The sequence below is a fragment of the Chelonoidis abingdonii genome, chromosome 2 (genome assembly GCF_003597395.2).
Source record: "Chelonoidis abingdonii isolate Lonesome George chromosome 2, CheloAbing_2.0, whole genome shotgun sequence".
Taxonomy (NCBI): Eukaryota; Metazoa; Chordata; order Testudines; family Testudinidae; genus Chelonoidis; species Chelonoidis abingdonii.
This window is the reverse complement of record NC_133770.1, coordinates 195,807,125-195,821,388: the sequence shown is the minus strand read 5'-3', so window position 1 is coordinate 195,821,388 and position 14,264 is coordinate 195,807,125. Positions and strand designations below refer to the sequence as shown.

Sequence of the window (14,264 nt, the reverse complement as noted above, 5' to 3'; positions counted from 1 at the left end):
TCAATGGTGAACCTGAAGGTGTTGGTGGAGGGAGGATGAGTGGGAGGCACGTTAGAATTGCAGGATAGGTACATTAGCTCGATGTTTCTGCTAAAATTATCAACACTAAAATAAATAGATGTTTACGTTTACATTCTTATATTTAGGTTTTAGACTTAACACATTGAGATGAATGGGGCAGTTAAAGCGCTTCAGCTGTCCTTGTAGGCTGTCAGCCTGCTACACTATATTGTATATTTTCAGGGATTTTGTGGCTAAGATCCTTTGTAATCAGTTTAAACTGATTTTTACTGAAAAAACTCAGGTTTAAAGTTTTTTTTTTCTGATTTCACCCTAATTTTGTATCATTAATTATAAACAGTAATTACAAAAATAATAAATTGCATGATATGTATTACGATAATGCATTAGTCTGTGTCTATGCAAAGTTGCCAGTTCAAATAAGGATATGTATTAGCCTAGAAGATACACACAATAAACAGGCATGCATGCAAGCTCTGGAGTACGTGTGCGTTTGAATGTACCGATGAATCTAATGCCCACCACATACACATTTGAAACCACATTGAGTTCCATTAATCAGAGCATTAATCTGCTGAATACTTCCCTCTGTCCACCAAAATAAACACTGATATTTATCCAGAAAAATTAATTTTTGCATCAATTTTCAGCTCTTTTTCTTGTTGTAGTAATAAAGTCGATACATTCCTGGGAAAAATTAAATAAAGTAAAATCAGAAACTGAAGGGCCCTATTTATGGCAAAACAGAGCTAGAAATATGTACACTTCAACATGGTTCTGCAATGCACTGGGCTCTAAATGCACTCATTACCAAAAATTGCAGAGGTTAACTATTCATACGAATGTAGATATCTTATTCCTGATGACAATACACAGCAGGAATAAATGAACTTTTTTTGTAACTGCTAGGAGAATACAGGTGAATCACATCGGTAATATTCCCAACCATTTCCACTCTGCACCCATCTCCTTAATATAACAGCCATAGTGCATGTTGACAGCTTAGTTTACTGAAAAGGGGAACGTGAATTATGCATCAAACTTACTCCTAGAATTGTGGTGTCAGTTCATTTTTTAATAGGGATATCTGTTTTAGGTTTTATATATTGAAGATCCAGAAGAGAAACACACGAGGTCACTCTTGCAACTGATTTTAAAAGTAGTCTCACAGTTCATTGTCATATTTCTGAAGGTTAATTGAAAAGTTATTTTCCTGTTGAGTTCATTCTGTTTTGAATTTATTGTTCTACATACTTATATATTCTAATGTAAGTTTAAGAAACTAGATTGTACTTCAAGGAGAGAATAGGAGTCCTTAAATCCTTTGAACTTATAGAAATTTGCAGTTCACTAGGAAGAATAAAAAGTGTGTATGTGTTGGTTGGACGTGTGGGGGAGAGAAGATATGATCTCAGTGAAATGACTGCCTGTGAAATGGGTTAGTCACTAAATTCTAATCAGTTATAGCATATCTGAATAAGCAAGATTAATTTGATTCAGCAGATAAATCAATAGATAACACAGTAGGGCCCCAAACACTATTTAGGTGCTGTACAAATATAATAAAAATAAACCAGTTTTTTTTTTAGAAAATACATTCTTTATAACTGTACAGCATCTCGCCAGAGAGCGCCATAGTTACCGTTGTTTCATTGTTAGTCTCTGTATTCAAGCACTTTCAGGAAAAAAATTAGCCTGTAGGGCCATAGAGGCAATTTCAATATTTTGTAAAATCTGAATTGCTAGTTAGGTCATCTAATTGCTCTAAAAAAGGCCTCATATACTAGAAAGCAGCATCTAAATTCTAATCTTTTAAAAAAGGAAAAATTATTTTTTGGATAACAAACATTAAAAGGTAACGTTGTAAGTGATATTTTTGAAAACCAAATAATCTATGCTAGCACGCTACATCCAAATAAGAACAAATGGACAGTTTAGTGATTGAATTAGATGCAATGACAACAGATGGTAGACTTACTGTACATGTAATGTGCTTTGCTTATGATGGCATTTTCTCTAATACATAATGTCATTATTGCTAATGGATTTATGTATTTTTTTTTTTTTTAGGTGAAAGACCATTTACATGTAGTGAATGTGGGAAAGCCTTTAATCAAAAGGGGGCATTACAGACACACATGATTAAGCATACTGGTGAAAAACCCCATGCTTGTGCCTTTTGTCCAGCAGCCTTTTCTCAAAAAGGCAATCTTCAGTCTCATGTGCAGAGAGTTCATTCAGAGGTAAATGCAATTTTGTTGTTAATATGATTGCTGTTAAATATACTGCTTATCAATTTTTAACTTTTTCCTCTCAGTATTTAACCTACCTGTAGTGATACATGACTCGCCCCTGTGGTGCCTCCTGCTGGTTGTCCAGGGAATTAGCTCTTCTAGCCTCTGAAGCACCTTCTACAGGCTGGTATCCTGCTGCCACTGGCTCCCGTGTTCCTCGTGTTTGGCGTGCTGCCCCCTGGCAATACCCCCACAGTCTCAGGATCTCCTCACCCAGGGGAACCCCCACCCCCTATCCCTACCTTGCCTCAGTCATAGGCTACTGCCAGTCACGAACTTGCCCCCGTGTCCTGGGGCAAACTGCACTGTCAGCCACTCATTATAGGTAAGGTTGGGTCTGGACCTGCTGCCTCTCTCAGCAACCCAGTGCCTCTGTGGGGCCTTGGACAAGGCTCTGCAGCCTGAAGAGTTGCCAGCCTAGAGCTCCCCAGCCCCTCTGGCCTTTCCCCAGCCCTGCCTCACACTGGGCACCCTGAGCTTACCAGCAGCTAGGCCCCTCTCTCTCTGAAGGCAGAGAAAGACTGTTTGTGCTTGTGGCTCAAAGCCTTTTTATAGGGGCCGGCTGTGGTCTTTTTGGGGCATGGCTCTCAGCTGTGCCTACTTCCCCAATCAGCCTGGGAGCTGCTTGCCCTAGCCACAGCCCTCTGCTGAACTGTTCTAAGCCCCTCAGGGCAGGAGTGGGTAACCACCATGCTACACTACCCTATTTATTGGTGTTCCCATCAGGCTCCCTCTTTTTGACCCTTTGACCACACTCTTGTCCCTGTTCTTTTATTAGTTGTCCCCCCAAATCAGTGGGGTTCTGAGGTCCTGTGGGTCCTCCCCTTAGGCTAGGGGGGGATCCTTTAGCAGTGGGCGGGCTTCTGCCCACCCACTTCCCAGAAACCCAATAGATACACTACCCTATTTATTGGTGTCCCTGTCAGGCTCCCTCTTTTTGACCCTTTGACTGCACTCCTGTCCTCGTTCTTTTATTAGTTGTCCCCTGAACTCAATTGGGTTTTTGAGGTCCTGTGGATCCTCCCCTTAGGCTTGGGGGAGGATCCTTTAGCAGTGGGCTTCCGCCTGCCCACTTCCCGGAAACCCAATAGGTACACTACCCTATTTATATTACATCGTATTCCAATGTTGTACCTTGTTGCCTGCACCCAACATGGATTATATGCTGCAACAGAGATTACTGATCAGTTTTGCTCAATTTGATATAGTAATTTAGACTTGCTAAAATCATTAATCTGAGTTAACATTTTTCTTATTAGTAGCAGAGGATTCATTTACTCTTTATCTTTCAAGTATATTGGTTAATGATGTTTTAGCTGAATAATTTAAGATAATTGTATTTATTACAATTGGTTTTTTTTTTAAAAAAAAACAAAACTATGTTTGGCTCTAGCTGCCTTTGATAATAATTGAAAATACAAATGAGTAAAGATATAACCAGCAGCTTTTCCAGACTATAAGATAAGACAATCAGGCAGAGATTTCAAACCCAGACCAAAGCTCTCTGCTCATCAATACCAGGAAATAAGTGATAGCTATTAGAAGGGGCTTTCTGGGTTACAGTTGGAGCAAAATAAACTATCATGGAAGATACAAACTCATTCTGACTTTTTTCTTTATAGTCTCTTGACACACACATTCAGAGATCTTAAATTCAAAAAGGATGTTATAATCATGTAGTCTGACTTTCTGCATAATACTGGCTATACGACTTTATCCAGGAGTTTCTGCACTGATCCCAGCAACTTGTGGTTGAACATATCTTTTTAGAAAGAAACTTGATCTTGGTTTAAAGGCTTCAGGTGATGGAGAATCTGTCCAACTATTCCAATGGTGTATTACCCTGGTTGTTTAAAAATTTGTGCCAGCTGAATTTTTCTAGCCTCCAGCCAATGGATCTTGTTTTCAATTTGTCTACTAGACTTCTGCATATTTAGCTACTTGTAGACTTTGATTTAGGGTTTGTCTGCACACAGGTTTTGAACCAATTTAACTATATCAGTTTTGAAACAGATACAATTCTGTGCAGCTCCCTAGTGTGGACTCAGTTATCTGTCCTGGTATAAAAGTGGCTATATCATTGTAGCTTATTTTGATAAACTCAGGGAGATAAGCTGTAACAACAGAAGCACTGTTATACCGGGATAGCTGCTTCTACGCTGGGAAGTTGCATAGATGGAACTGTATGTGTTTCAAGACTGATATACAGTATATACTTGTTTATAAGCTGAATTTTTTTTTAGTAAAAAAGGGAAGCACCAGAGAAGGGGGGTCGGCTTATGAACGGGTATAGAGAGGGAGAGGTGGGACACAGCCCCTCCCTGGAACAGAGGAAGCAAGGAGAGGCAGCACAACCAGCAGAGCCAGAAGGGAAGAGATGGGGCCAGAGTCTTTCTGCTTCTGGCCATGTTGCTTCCCCCCCACAGCTTTCGAAGCAGCTGCAGCTCCGGGGCTGGCAGGCTGCAGCTGTGCCCCTTGGCCTTGCCCCCCAGAGCAGGCTGTGGCAGCGCTGCCCGGCCTGCCGGAGTATGCTGCAGCCATGCTACCCGGCTCAGGCCGCTGGAACATGCTGTGGCTGCACCACCTGGTCTGACCCACTGGAGCAGGCTGCGGCTATGCTGCCCAGCCTACCGGAGTAGCTCCAGCCAGGCCAGAGACATCCTTCCTGGCCCACCACAGATAAGGTGAGAAGGGATGGGATGGGGAGAGTGGTGGTGGTCCCGGGCTAGGAGTGGGGTCATGTGGGAGTTGGTCACGGGTTACTCCCCTGCCCCCAGCTTCTCCCCCCCCCAAAAATTTCCTCACCAGTTGCTGTCCCGGGACACTTTGTTTACCTCCGTGCCTGCGGACGCTCGAGGTAAACAAACCATCTCGGCCTACCGGCGGCTTATTCTGATGGTCCGGGAGCCAAAGTTTGCTGACTCCTGAATTATAGGGTCGGTTTAAGAACGGGTCAGAAATATTTTCCATTTTTACTTATTCATTGGGGGTGGGGGTGGTTGGCTTATAAACGAACTGGCTTGTGATCGAGTATATACTGTGTAGTTAAATTGTTAAAGAAGCCATTGGTCACCTTTGCTTAAATAACCTAAATAGATTAAGCCTTTTAAGTGTCTCATTAAGGTGTGTTTTTCAGACCTCAAATCACTCTTCTGCCTTTTTTTACAAAAGTGGCGAGTGTTACTATGGACTACAAAACACTCCAGTACAGTAGTTGTCTCACCAATGCCAAAATAGTATCACCTCTCAGCTTCTACTATTATTCTTCTATTTGTACATCTAAGAATTGTGTTAACCCTTTTATCTACAGTACTACATTGGGAGCTCATGTTTGTTTGACTATCTACCATGTCCCCTAAGTTCTTTTTAGAGTCACTGCTTTCTGGGATACAGTTCCCCATCAAACAGATATGGCATATCATTCTATGTTGTTTGATATATGACCTTGTATTTAGCTGTATTAACTTGCAATTTTATTTCTGCCCCACTTATCAAGTTATTCAGCTCTGTCTCTGTGACTGGTCCTCATTTTTTACCACTTCATCTGTAAAAACTTTATTAGCAATGAGTTTCTTCAGTAGCATCAGGCTATTGTGGGATCCTCCTAAAACATTCCCATTTATTGATTATTTTTTTTCCATATTCCCAGTTCTAAGATCTGTCATTTGATCATGCTCTCCTACAAACGTTTTCTTCCAAGGGCCTTGTCATGTTATGCAGTCCTTGTTCTGATCTTGCTTCTAGTGTCGTCTTTGGTAGATCCTTCATTTTGTCTTTCTCACATTCTGTGGTATTTTCTCAAGAATGTATACTTGCCCCTCCTATTTTTCTTCCACACACCCTTTGACCAGTCTCAGATCACATTGCTTCAGCTACCCACAGGGGTTCTCAAACTGGGGATCGGGATCTCTGAGGGGGTCGCGAGGTTATTACATAGGGGGTGGCAAGCTGTCAACTTCCACCCCAAACCCTGCTTGCCTCCAGCATTTATAATGGTGTTAAATATATTAAAAAGTGTGTTTGTTTTATTTGAGGGGGTCCCACTCAGAGGCTTGCTGTGTGAAAGGGGTTGCCAGGAAAAAAGTTCGAGACCTTCAAACTACCACCTCTACTATGATGGCTCATGAGTCTTACTTCCTCCATTTAGTGTTGTATTTCTTATTCTCTCTGATACCTCTTCTTGAATATCTTGCTACCAGCTCTGGCTCAACATGGGAAAAGCAGAACTTCATCCCTCTGCTTTACTGTGTTGGCAGTCATGCATTCCATACTCTTTTACAGGCTTGCAACACTGGGATAATTTGGATAGCTCATTCTTTCCTTTCTTCCTACCATGTCGCTATTGTTGCTATAGCCCATCAACATTTTTCTTTGCATCCTCTTCAAAAATGCTTCCTTTTGCTCTGCTAAAATTTTTGTCTGTCCTTATATTTTTTGGTCTTTTGCTTCAACTACTGCAACCTCCCTCTCTTTTGGCCTCCCTTATTTTGACCTGCTCTCCTTCAATATGTACAAATCTTGCTACCTCATCCACCACTCCAGCCATGTTTAACTTCTTTACAAATCCCTTTAGTGGCTTCTTCTGACCTTAATTATCAATTTTTTTGTCCTTGCCTTCAAAATCCTTTACAAGCTCTTGCCTACCTTTCTTATCTTGTCTTTTCTTCCTCTGTTCAAGCTACAAGATTACATTTTCTTGCCCCCATCTTCCTGTGTTCTTTTCATTTTAGTCTTTGTGCTTTCTTCCATGCAGCCCTATTTGTCTCTAACCAAGTCCACCCTACCTCCATCTTCCATTCCTTGATGAACACACAATTTGAAAAAGATCTATGCAGAAACTACCCCAAAGTCTAAACCTAATACAAAAAACTTAAAACAAAAAATCCAAAACAAAACCTAGTACAAAAAAGCAAACGAACAAGATGCATTCTTTAAGCATCACCACTAACTCACTTGCTTTTTGTTGCTTTCCATTTCCAGTCTTTCATGTGTACATTACTTGGATTATCCTCTTCAGTTAGGAACCTTGTTCTTATTTGTAAACTGCCTTATTGGATTTTTGTTTCTATATAAATATTGCTTTAATGCATGGATGAGATGGAGTTGAAAAAAGCTGGAAAAGCACTGGCCAAAGGCATTTTTCTTTTTCATATTAATTTACTCTCTGTGGGTATGTCTACACAGCAGAGAGAAACTCGCAGCTGGCCTGTACCATCTGATTTGGGCTCACGGGGCTTGGGCTTCAGGGCTGTTCCGTTGCTGTGTAGATTTCTGGCCTTGGGCTGGAGCCCAAGTTCTAGAACCCTGCAGGGTGGGTGGGTCCCAGAGCCCCACAGCCCATGCCTTACAGGCCCAGGTCAGTCGGTACATACCAGTCATGGATTTTTCTTTACTAGGTAGACGTACCCTGAAGTTCCACAAAAGCTCCCCATCACAACAGATGATGGTCGTGTCACTAAATGGTGATGGCCTTGGTCCAAAAAGTGATACTCAATTGTTCTGTTAGCTGGAGGTAAACAGCATGGAAGAAATAGCTCATTAAAAGAAAGTTGTCTAAGACTATAGTATATTTATTGTGTTTATAAATAAAGAAAAAATTACAACTGAAAAATCTTGGGGAAAAAATGTCTTTTTTTTTTTTTTTTTTTTTATTTTTTTGGTGAAGAATGGCTCTACCTATAGCAATAAAGCTTTTAGCTGTGTAGTCAAAAGTTTAGGCAGCTTAAATACTCACATCAGCAAGATGCATATGGGTGGTCCACAGAACTCAGCAAGCACTGCTACGGAAGCATCTCATGTTNATTTATTGTGTTTATAAATAAAGAAAAAATTACAACTGAAAAATCTTGGGGAAAAAATGTTTTTTTTTTTTTTTTTTTTTTATTCCTTAAGGTGAAGAATGGCCCTACCTATAACTGTACAGAATGTAGCTGTGTTTTCAAAAGTTTAGGCAGCTTAAATACTCACATCAGCAAGATGCATATGGGTGGTCCACAGAACTCAGCAAGCACTGCTACGGAAGCATCTCATGTTACAACGGTAAACTTAACTTATTTCCTATGCTATGCTAGTGACTTTAAAAATGTAATAAAATTGGATATTTTTAATAGATATGATTTTCCTTCAGATGGTATTAGAACTCTTCATGTATTTCTTGTGTGTTTCTTCTGAGGCCTTAAAAGAACTAGCTATGTTTGTACAGAATAGTGTGAGAAAATTCAAGTTTACGAAGAGTCCATGCATGCAATAGGAAAATGTGTTAAAGATGAATGATGGAGCATACAAGTACTGAAGATGTCTTACCAAATGAACCCCCTTTTATCTCATATGGGAAAACAGCTATATCTTTTTGCAACCCCTTCCACCCTATGGTCCAATAACTTTCAGGCCTGATTTTTTCAAATTTGCTGAGTATCATTAACTTCAGTTGGAATTCTGAGTGTGCAACACTTTTGCAAATCAAGCCCCTCATATTCTCCTCTTATGATAGACATCAGTTATGGCTCAGAGAATAGTCATCAATGGTCTGCTGTCAAACTGGGAGGATATGTCTAGTGTGCTCTTCAGTGATCTGTTCTGATCTGGTACTATTTAAGAGTTTCATTAATGACTTGGATGAGGAAGTGGAGAGTATGCTTCAAAAAATTATGAATGACACCAAGCTGGAAGGGTGTTGAAAGCTTTTTGGAGTACTGGATTAGAATTCAAAAGAAGCTTGACAAAATGAAATTCAATAAAGAGAAGTGCTAAGTATTACACTTCAGAAGGAAAAATCAAATGCACAAATAAAAATGGGAAATAACTAGCTAGGCAGTAGTACTGCTGAAAAGGATCTGGGGGTTTTAGTGAATCACAAACTGAATAAGAGCCAACGATATGATGTAGTTACAAAAACAGCTAATATTCTTGGATGTATTAACCTCTAGAATATTAGCCTTTTTTGGGAGGTAGTTGTCTCTCTCTACTTGATACTGTTGAGGATGCAGCTGGAGTATTGTATCCAGTTTTGGGCACCACACTTCAGGAAAAATATGGACAGATGGAGAATATCCAGAGGAGAGCAACAAAAAATGATAAAAGAAGAAAGGTTTTATATATTAAAAAAAAAAAAAAAGCAATGTTTTAGTTTTTAGAAGATGACGACTAACAGGAGACCTGATAACAGACTTCAAATATGTTAAAGGCTGTAACAAAAGGGATGTGATCAATTGTTCTCCATGTCTGCTGAAGACAGAACAAGAAGATAGAACAGCTTAGTCTGCAGCAAGGGAGATTTAGGGTGGGTATCAAGAAAAACTTTCTAACTGTAAGGATTGTTACATACTAGAATAGGTTACCGAGGACGGCTATGGAATCCTCTTCATTGTATGGTTTTAGGAACAGGTTATACAAACACCTGCCAGGGGTGGTCTAGGTATATTTGGTTCTGCTTCAATATGACTTGATGGACTACGTGACCTTTTGCTGTCCCTTCCAACCCTACATTTCTGTGATTTGACAACCCCTGAAAATAACTGAATAAGACTTTCTTTCAAATATCATTGCTTGTATTTGATACATTCTGCTTAACTGCATTTTCTGAGACCCTCTCTCTAAGATTGTTGTTGCTGACATTTGCTGCTGAGTCGAATAAGAGGGACGCTTCTTCAAGAGCCTCTGTATTCCCACTCGTCGGATTGTATCTCCATAAGCAAATATGTGCAACTCTCTTTCAGAACAGTTTTCATTGGGTATGTGCTTGAGGCGTCTTAGTTCAGATGCCTGAGTCTGTATATAGGAATTCAAACCCCTCCCAACTGCCCTAGTTTCTTCTCTGCCATCACAGAAGTCTAGGAGCTACTCCTAAATTTTAGGTAGCTGACCAATTTGTTATATATGTTTTTCTTGGTTTTTAGTGTGTACAGTTACTATAGAATAGTTCAATCTGTGTTAATTGGAAGGAAAAAAGGAGTAAATCTCCTTATTCCCTCAGAGCGCTTGGGAATCTTCTGGCATTGGGACCCAAAATAGATTTCTTTTTTGTTTGTTTCTTTAAAAGGGCTTGTCATGCCCAGCATCTGCTCTGGAGTTGGATGTATGCATCTGGTGCCCAGTATGCCTGGGCAGCCTGTGATCCCCTTCACAGTCTTACAGTATGTAAGATTTTTGCCCAGGAGTCAACAGGAACAGTGGTTAAGGCTTCATGCCCCTTTGTCTTCAAAGGACTGAAGGTGGGCAAACTACCCTTGGGTCTGCACTTTGTCTGGAATGGCCCACTTCTGTGCCTAAGAGGCAGTTATCTGCATTGGCGCCAGTGGTATCAAGGGTTCAGTTAGTGGATCTCTTCAACCCAAGAGCAAGACCTAAGCTACTAAACATGATTACCATCTGACAAGATCCCGGTGTCTAAGCCAACCTCAGTGCCTGCTTACCTTTACTCTAGTGATTAATTTGGCACCTACTCCTGTCCCAACCGCTGGAGTTACTGCCAAGGAGAGTTCCCTTGCTATTCTGGCATCAAATTCTCCCTTTGCGTATTGGCAAAGACTCTTCAACTGTGGCTGAGATGGCTGAAGGACCCCCTTCCAAAAGGCAGAAAAACTGCAAGTACTTTTGTGACAGATTTATGTTACCAATCTGCTTGGGGCTTCAGGTTATCAGGCAGCAGGGAACTTGTTTGTGTGTGTTGGCCTTGGGCTGCAGTTTTGTTCCTTATCTTTGAGCCTAGCTAAATCGTTGAGTTAACCTGTTCCTTTCTCCCTTCCTCCTCCTTGGCCTCTTGCAACTTGCAAAGGAATTTTTCACTCCACACTCATGCCTTTGGCTCGTCCCAAGATCCTTTCCCATGCATATATGTGTTAGCAATATAGAACTCTGGTGCTTACCCGGGGAACCCCATGTAGGGAGGGATGGGATTTTTATAGTGACTGTGACACTTTGATTGTGAGGAGCCTTGAAAAAAAAAAAGAGTACCCACCACACTTCCTCACCTGGTCTGGTGCAGGAGCCCCGTTTGCTGGTCTTTGCAGTTCATTTCATACTATTATTGGCACCAGAACAGCATATCTAGTCTGTTGGTGCTTATGTGCAAAGGGTTTTCCCTTCTGAGAATGCTTTGCACCCTCTCTATGTCATTGTGCATAAGCACCAGACTCCAGTGCCGATTCTGGCCTCTTCTCTGCATGCCTTGTTGTCAAACCCTGGTCCTCTTCCTAGCCCACTGTGGAGGTTCACACCTTTGCATGAATGGTACAGAGTACCATCAAGGGGGCATTGAGAATTCCCTATGCCACTCTCTACATGAAGACTTGGGAACATTCAACCTCTTTCTTAGCTCTTCTCAGATATTGGGCTCCTTGAAGGACTTGATGCAGAGGTCTGTGTAGTTACAAATGTGACCCTGCATCCAAGAGTCTTTTTAGGTTCTGACCATGGCACTGAAGTCTCATCTTGTGAAGTCTAATCTTATTCCAATAGACCCTCAGACTTCAGGAGTTTCCCCATCAGTTTCTATTTCACCTTGCACCAGCCCAGACCTTTGTCTCTCTGCCCCAGGACCCAACACCACCTCCATTCAGCATCCAGTATATTGATGTGTGGGATGCTGAGGCCCACAAAAAACAGAGGACTGCCTGACTGGGGACACAGTGGTTGCTACTTCCTTCAATAAGAATATTGGTTTGGTTGCAATGTCGGCTCTAAGCAATTTCAAAAAAATTTAAGATCTTTTTGGGAGGATAGTCAACACCTTACACCAGTGGTAGTCAATTATTTTTTTGTGAAGATCCAAATTTCTTGGTCAGGGTATAGTCAAGGTCCAGACTCTAGAGAGAGATTTCACAGTTTGCTCAAAAGTTTCCGGGGGTCTCTTATGGTTTAAAGATCAGCCTAGGAAGGACAGAAAGGCTAGGTTGAAACTTCTATTAATGTAATACTTCCTAGCTCCATGGGGTGTGTTTTCCTGAATACATCAGCCTCAACATCCTGTGCTGCCTCAATTACTGCTTCAACCCTGACGGCAGCCCCAGAGGCTGAGACCTCATAAAGGAAAAAGCCTCTCTCATCTATCAGAGAAACAAGAAGGATTGGTCACCCTGTAAATCTCATTTCTGGGAGATGTTGCGTCCCTTGAGGAGTACTGCTGAGGCTCCAAGTGAAGTGGAAATCGAGGTGTCAGCACCACATAAGAAATCTTGTGCAGACAAGTCTTCTGCTCACAGTGTGGCTTCTATCACAGCACTTTTTAGCTTTCATAGGTCTTCTCCACATGCTCTGGCACCATTGCCTTGTTTAAACTGCTTTGTCAGCTTTTTGGTACTACATGCACCAAAGTCTCCTTGGCAGTTGACGCCTATCCATTTTCCCATCTCCGTCACTGATTTAGTCTCTGACTATAGGCTATCATTGCCCTCCACCACCCTCCAAATTCCTTTTCCCACAGTATCTTCTTGTTTCGAATAAACCGGTCTCTCCTCTGCTAAGGTGGTCTACTAGAGCCCCCTCTGTAGTACTGGACTGACAGCAGTAGCCAGAGTCTGTGTCATATGTTCAACCCTGGGTACTGGCACCAATGCCTGGGAACCCCCCTTTTAGCCCAGGGGATGATATTTGTGACTCTGGGTCTCGGTACAGGGCTCTCCCTCTGTACCATACCATCACACCCTTATGAGTCCATTTACTGAAGTGAACCTTCTGGAGCCTTCCAAGTGCCCTAGACCTAAATTATATGAATGCCATTGGGGACCTTCCCTTACTCCAGTGGTCTTACTGGAACCCCTGAGAGCACTTTGGTAAATAGTTTTACAGGGTGCTAGCTAGAAAGAAACCCTAACGCCCACTGGCATTGTATAATCATGCACAGGCACCGACAGACCATTCTCTGGCACCACATACTCCCTTGGCAGTAAGAGAGGCACAAGAGGACCAAGAGCCACAGATTGATGTAAGCTTGCCTCCATCAGCCAAGTACTCCTCCTCCTGAGATGAGATGGTAATGCCATCACCACTGTCTTACACTGTTGACTTCAGGGCTTCCCAGGAAAAAAAATGTCTGGTGGAATCCTTCCAGATCCCATTAGAAGAGGTTCAGGAATCTCAGCATTCCCTGATGGACATTTTAAATATCAGCTCCCAGATAAAAATTGCCCTGCTGATTGAAGAGGCACTGTTATCAACTGCTTGCACCTTATGGCAAACCCCTGCAAACTGACGGTTAAAAAATACTACATTCCGTCCAAGGGGATAGAGCATTTTTTCTCCCATCCCACTCCTAATTTTCTGGAGGTGGATGCAGTTAATGAAAGAAACTATCAGGCTTGTTCTAGACCCTTGATTAAATTGGCATCATTAGCACTGACCCCGCTACTTGGTCAGGCAACTCCCATCTTTTCATGTACTGTAATATATATACTGCTTACTGTATTTTTCACTCCATGCATCTGATGATTGTTGTTTTTACTGTGGAACTGGTTCATTCTCTATCAGATAGAAATTTCAGCAATTTATCTGCCAGACATCCACAACATGACTGGAGACACTCTGAGCTCCCCTCCAGGAATCAGAGGCAATCTGGTTACCCTCAAAGATAGCTGGACATATCTGGAAGGAAGCACATATCTCGACCTTGGAACAGCACCCTACTACATCAAACCAGTGCTCAGTCGAGAGCAACATGTTCATTATCAGGGATCTTCTTTTTCTTCTTCACCTCCATTTGGAAACAGACTGTCTGATTTCCTGGGTGCCTGGAAAGCTATCACTACCAACAAATGTGTTCTAAGCACTGTGGAACTGGGCTACATGTTACAGCAAAAAACTAGATCTGCTTCCCGTTCCCCTTCACTGTCCCTCACCAGGATCCTTCTCATATTAATGGTTCTTCCCCACTGTATTGGAGGAGAGATTTTTATTTGAGACGTTTCCTTACACAGAAATCAAAGTGTGTGTGTGTGTGGGGTGGGTGGGCGTCCC

General features: G+C 41.8%; 1 protein-coding gene across 10 annotated transcripts in view; it reads left to right on the top strand.

The window, feature by feature from the left end:
* ZNF236 (zinc finger protein 236) overlaps positions 1–14,264 on the top strand; it is a 200,841-nt gene that overhangs the window by 25,625 nt on the left and 160,952 nt on the right. For all 10 annotated transcript variants that reach the window (XM_075062894.1, XM_075062898.1, XM_075062893.1 and 7 more), the window contains exons 6-7: positions 2,092–2,264; positions 8,208–8,354. In XM_075062894.1, coding sequence (XP_074918995.1) covers positions 2,092–2,264; positions 8,208–8,354 — 320 coding nt within the window. The remainder of the gene's footprint in view (positions 1–2,091; positions 2,265–8,207; positions 8,355–14,264) is intronic.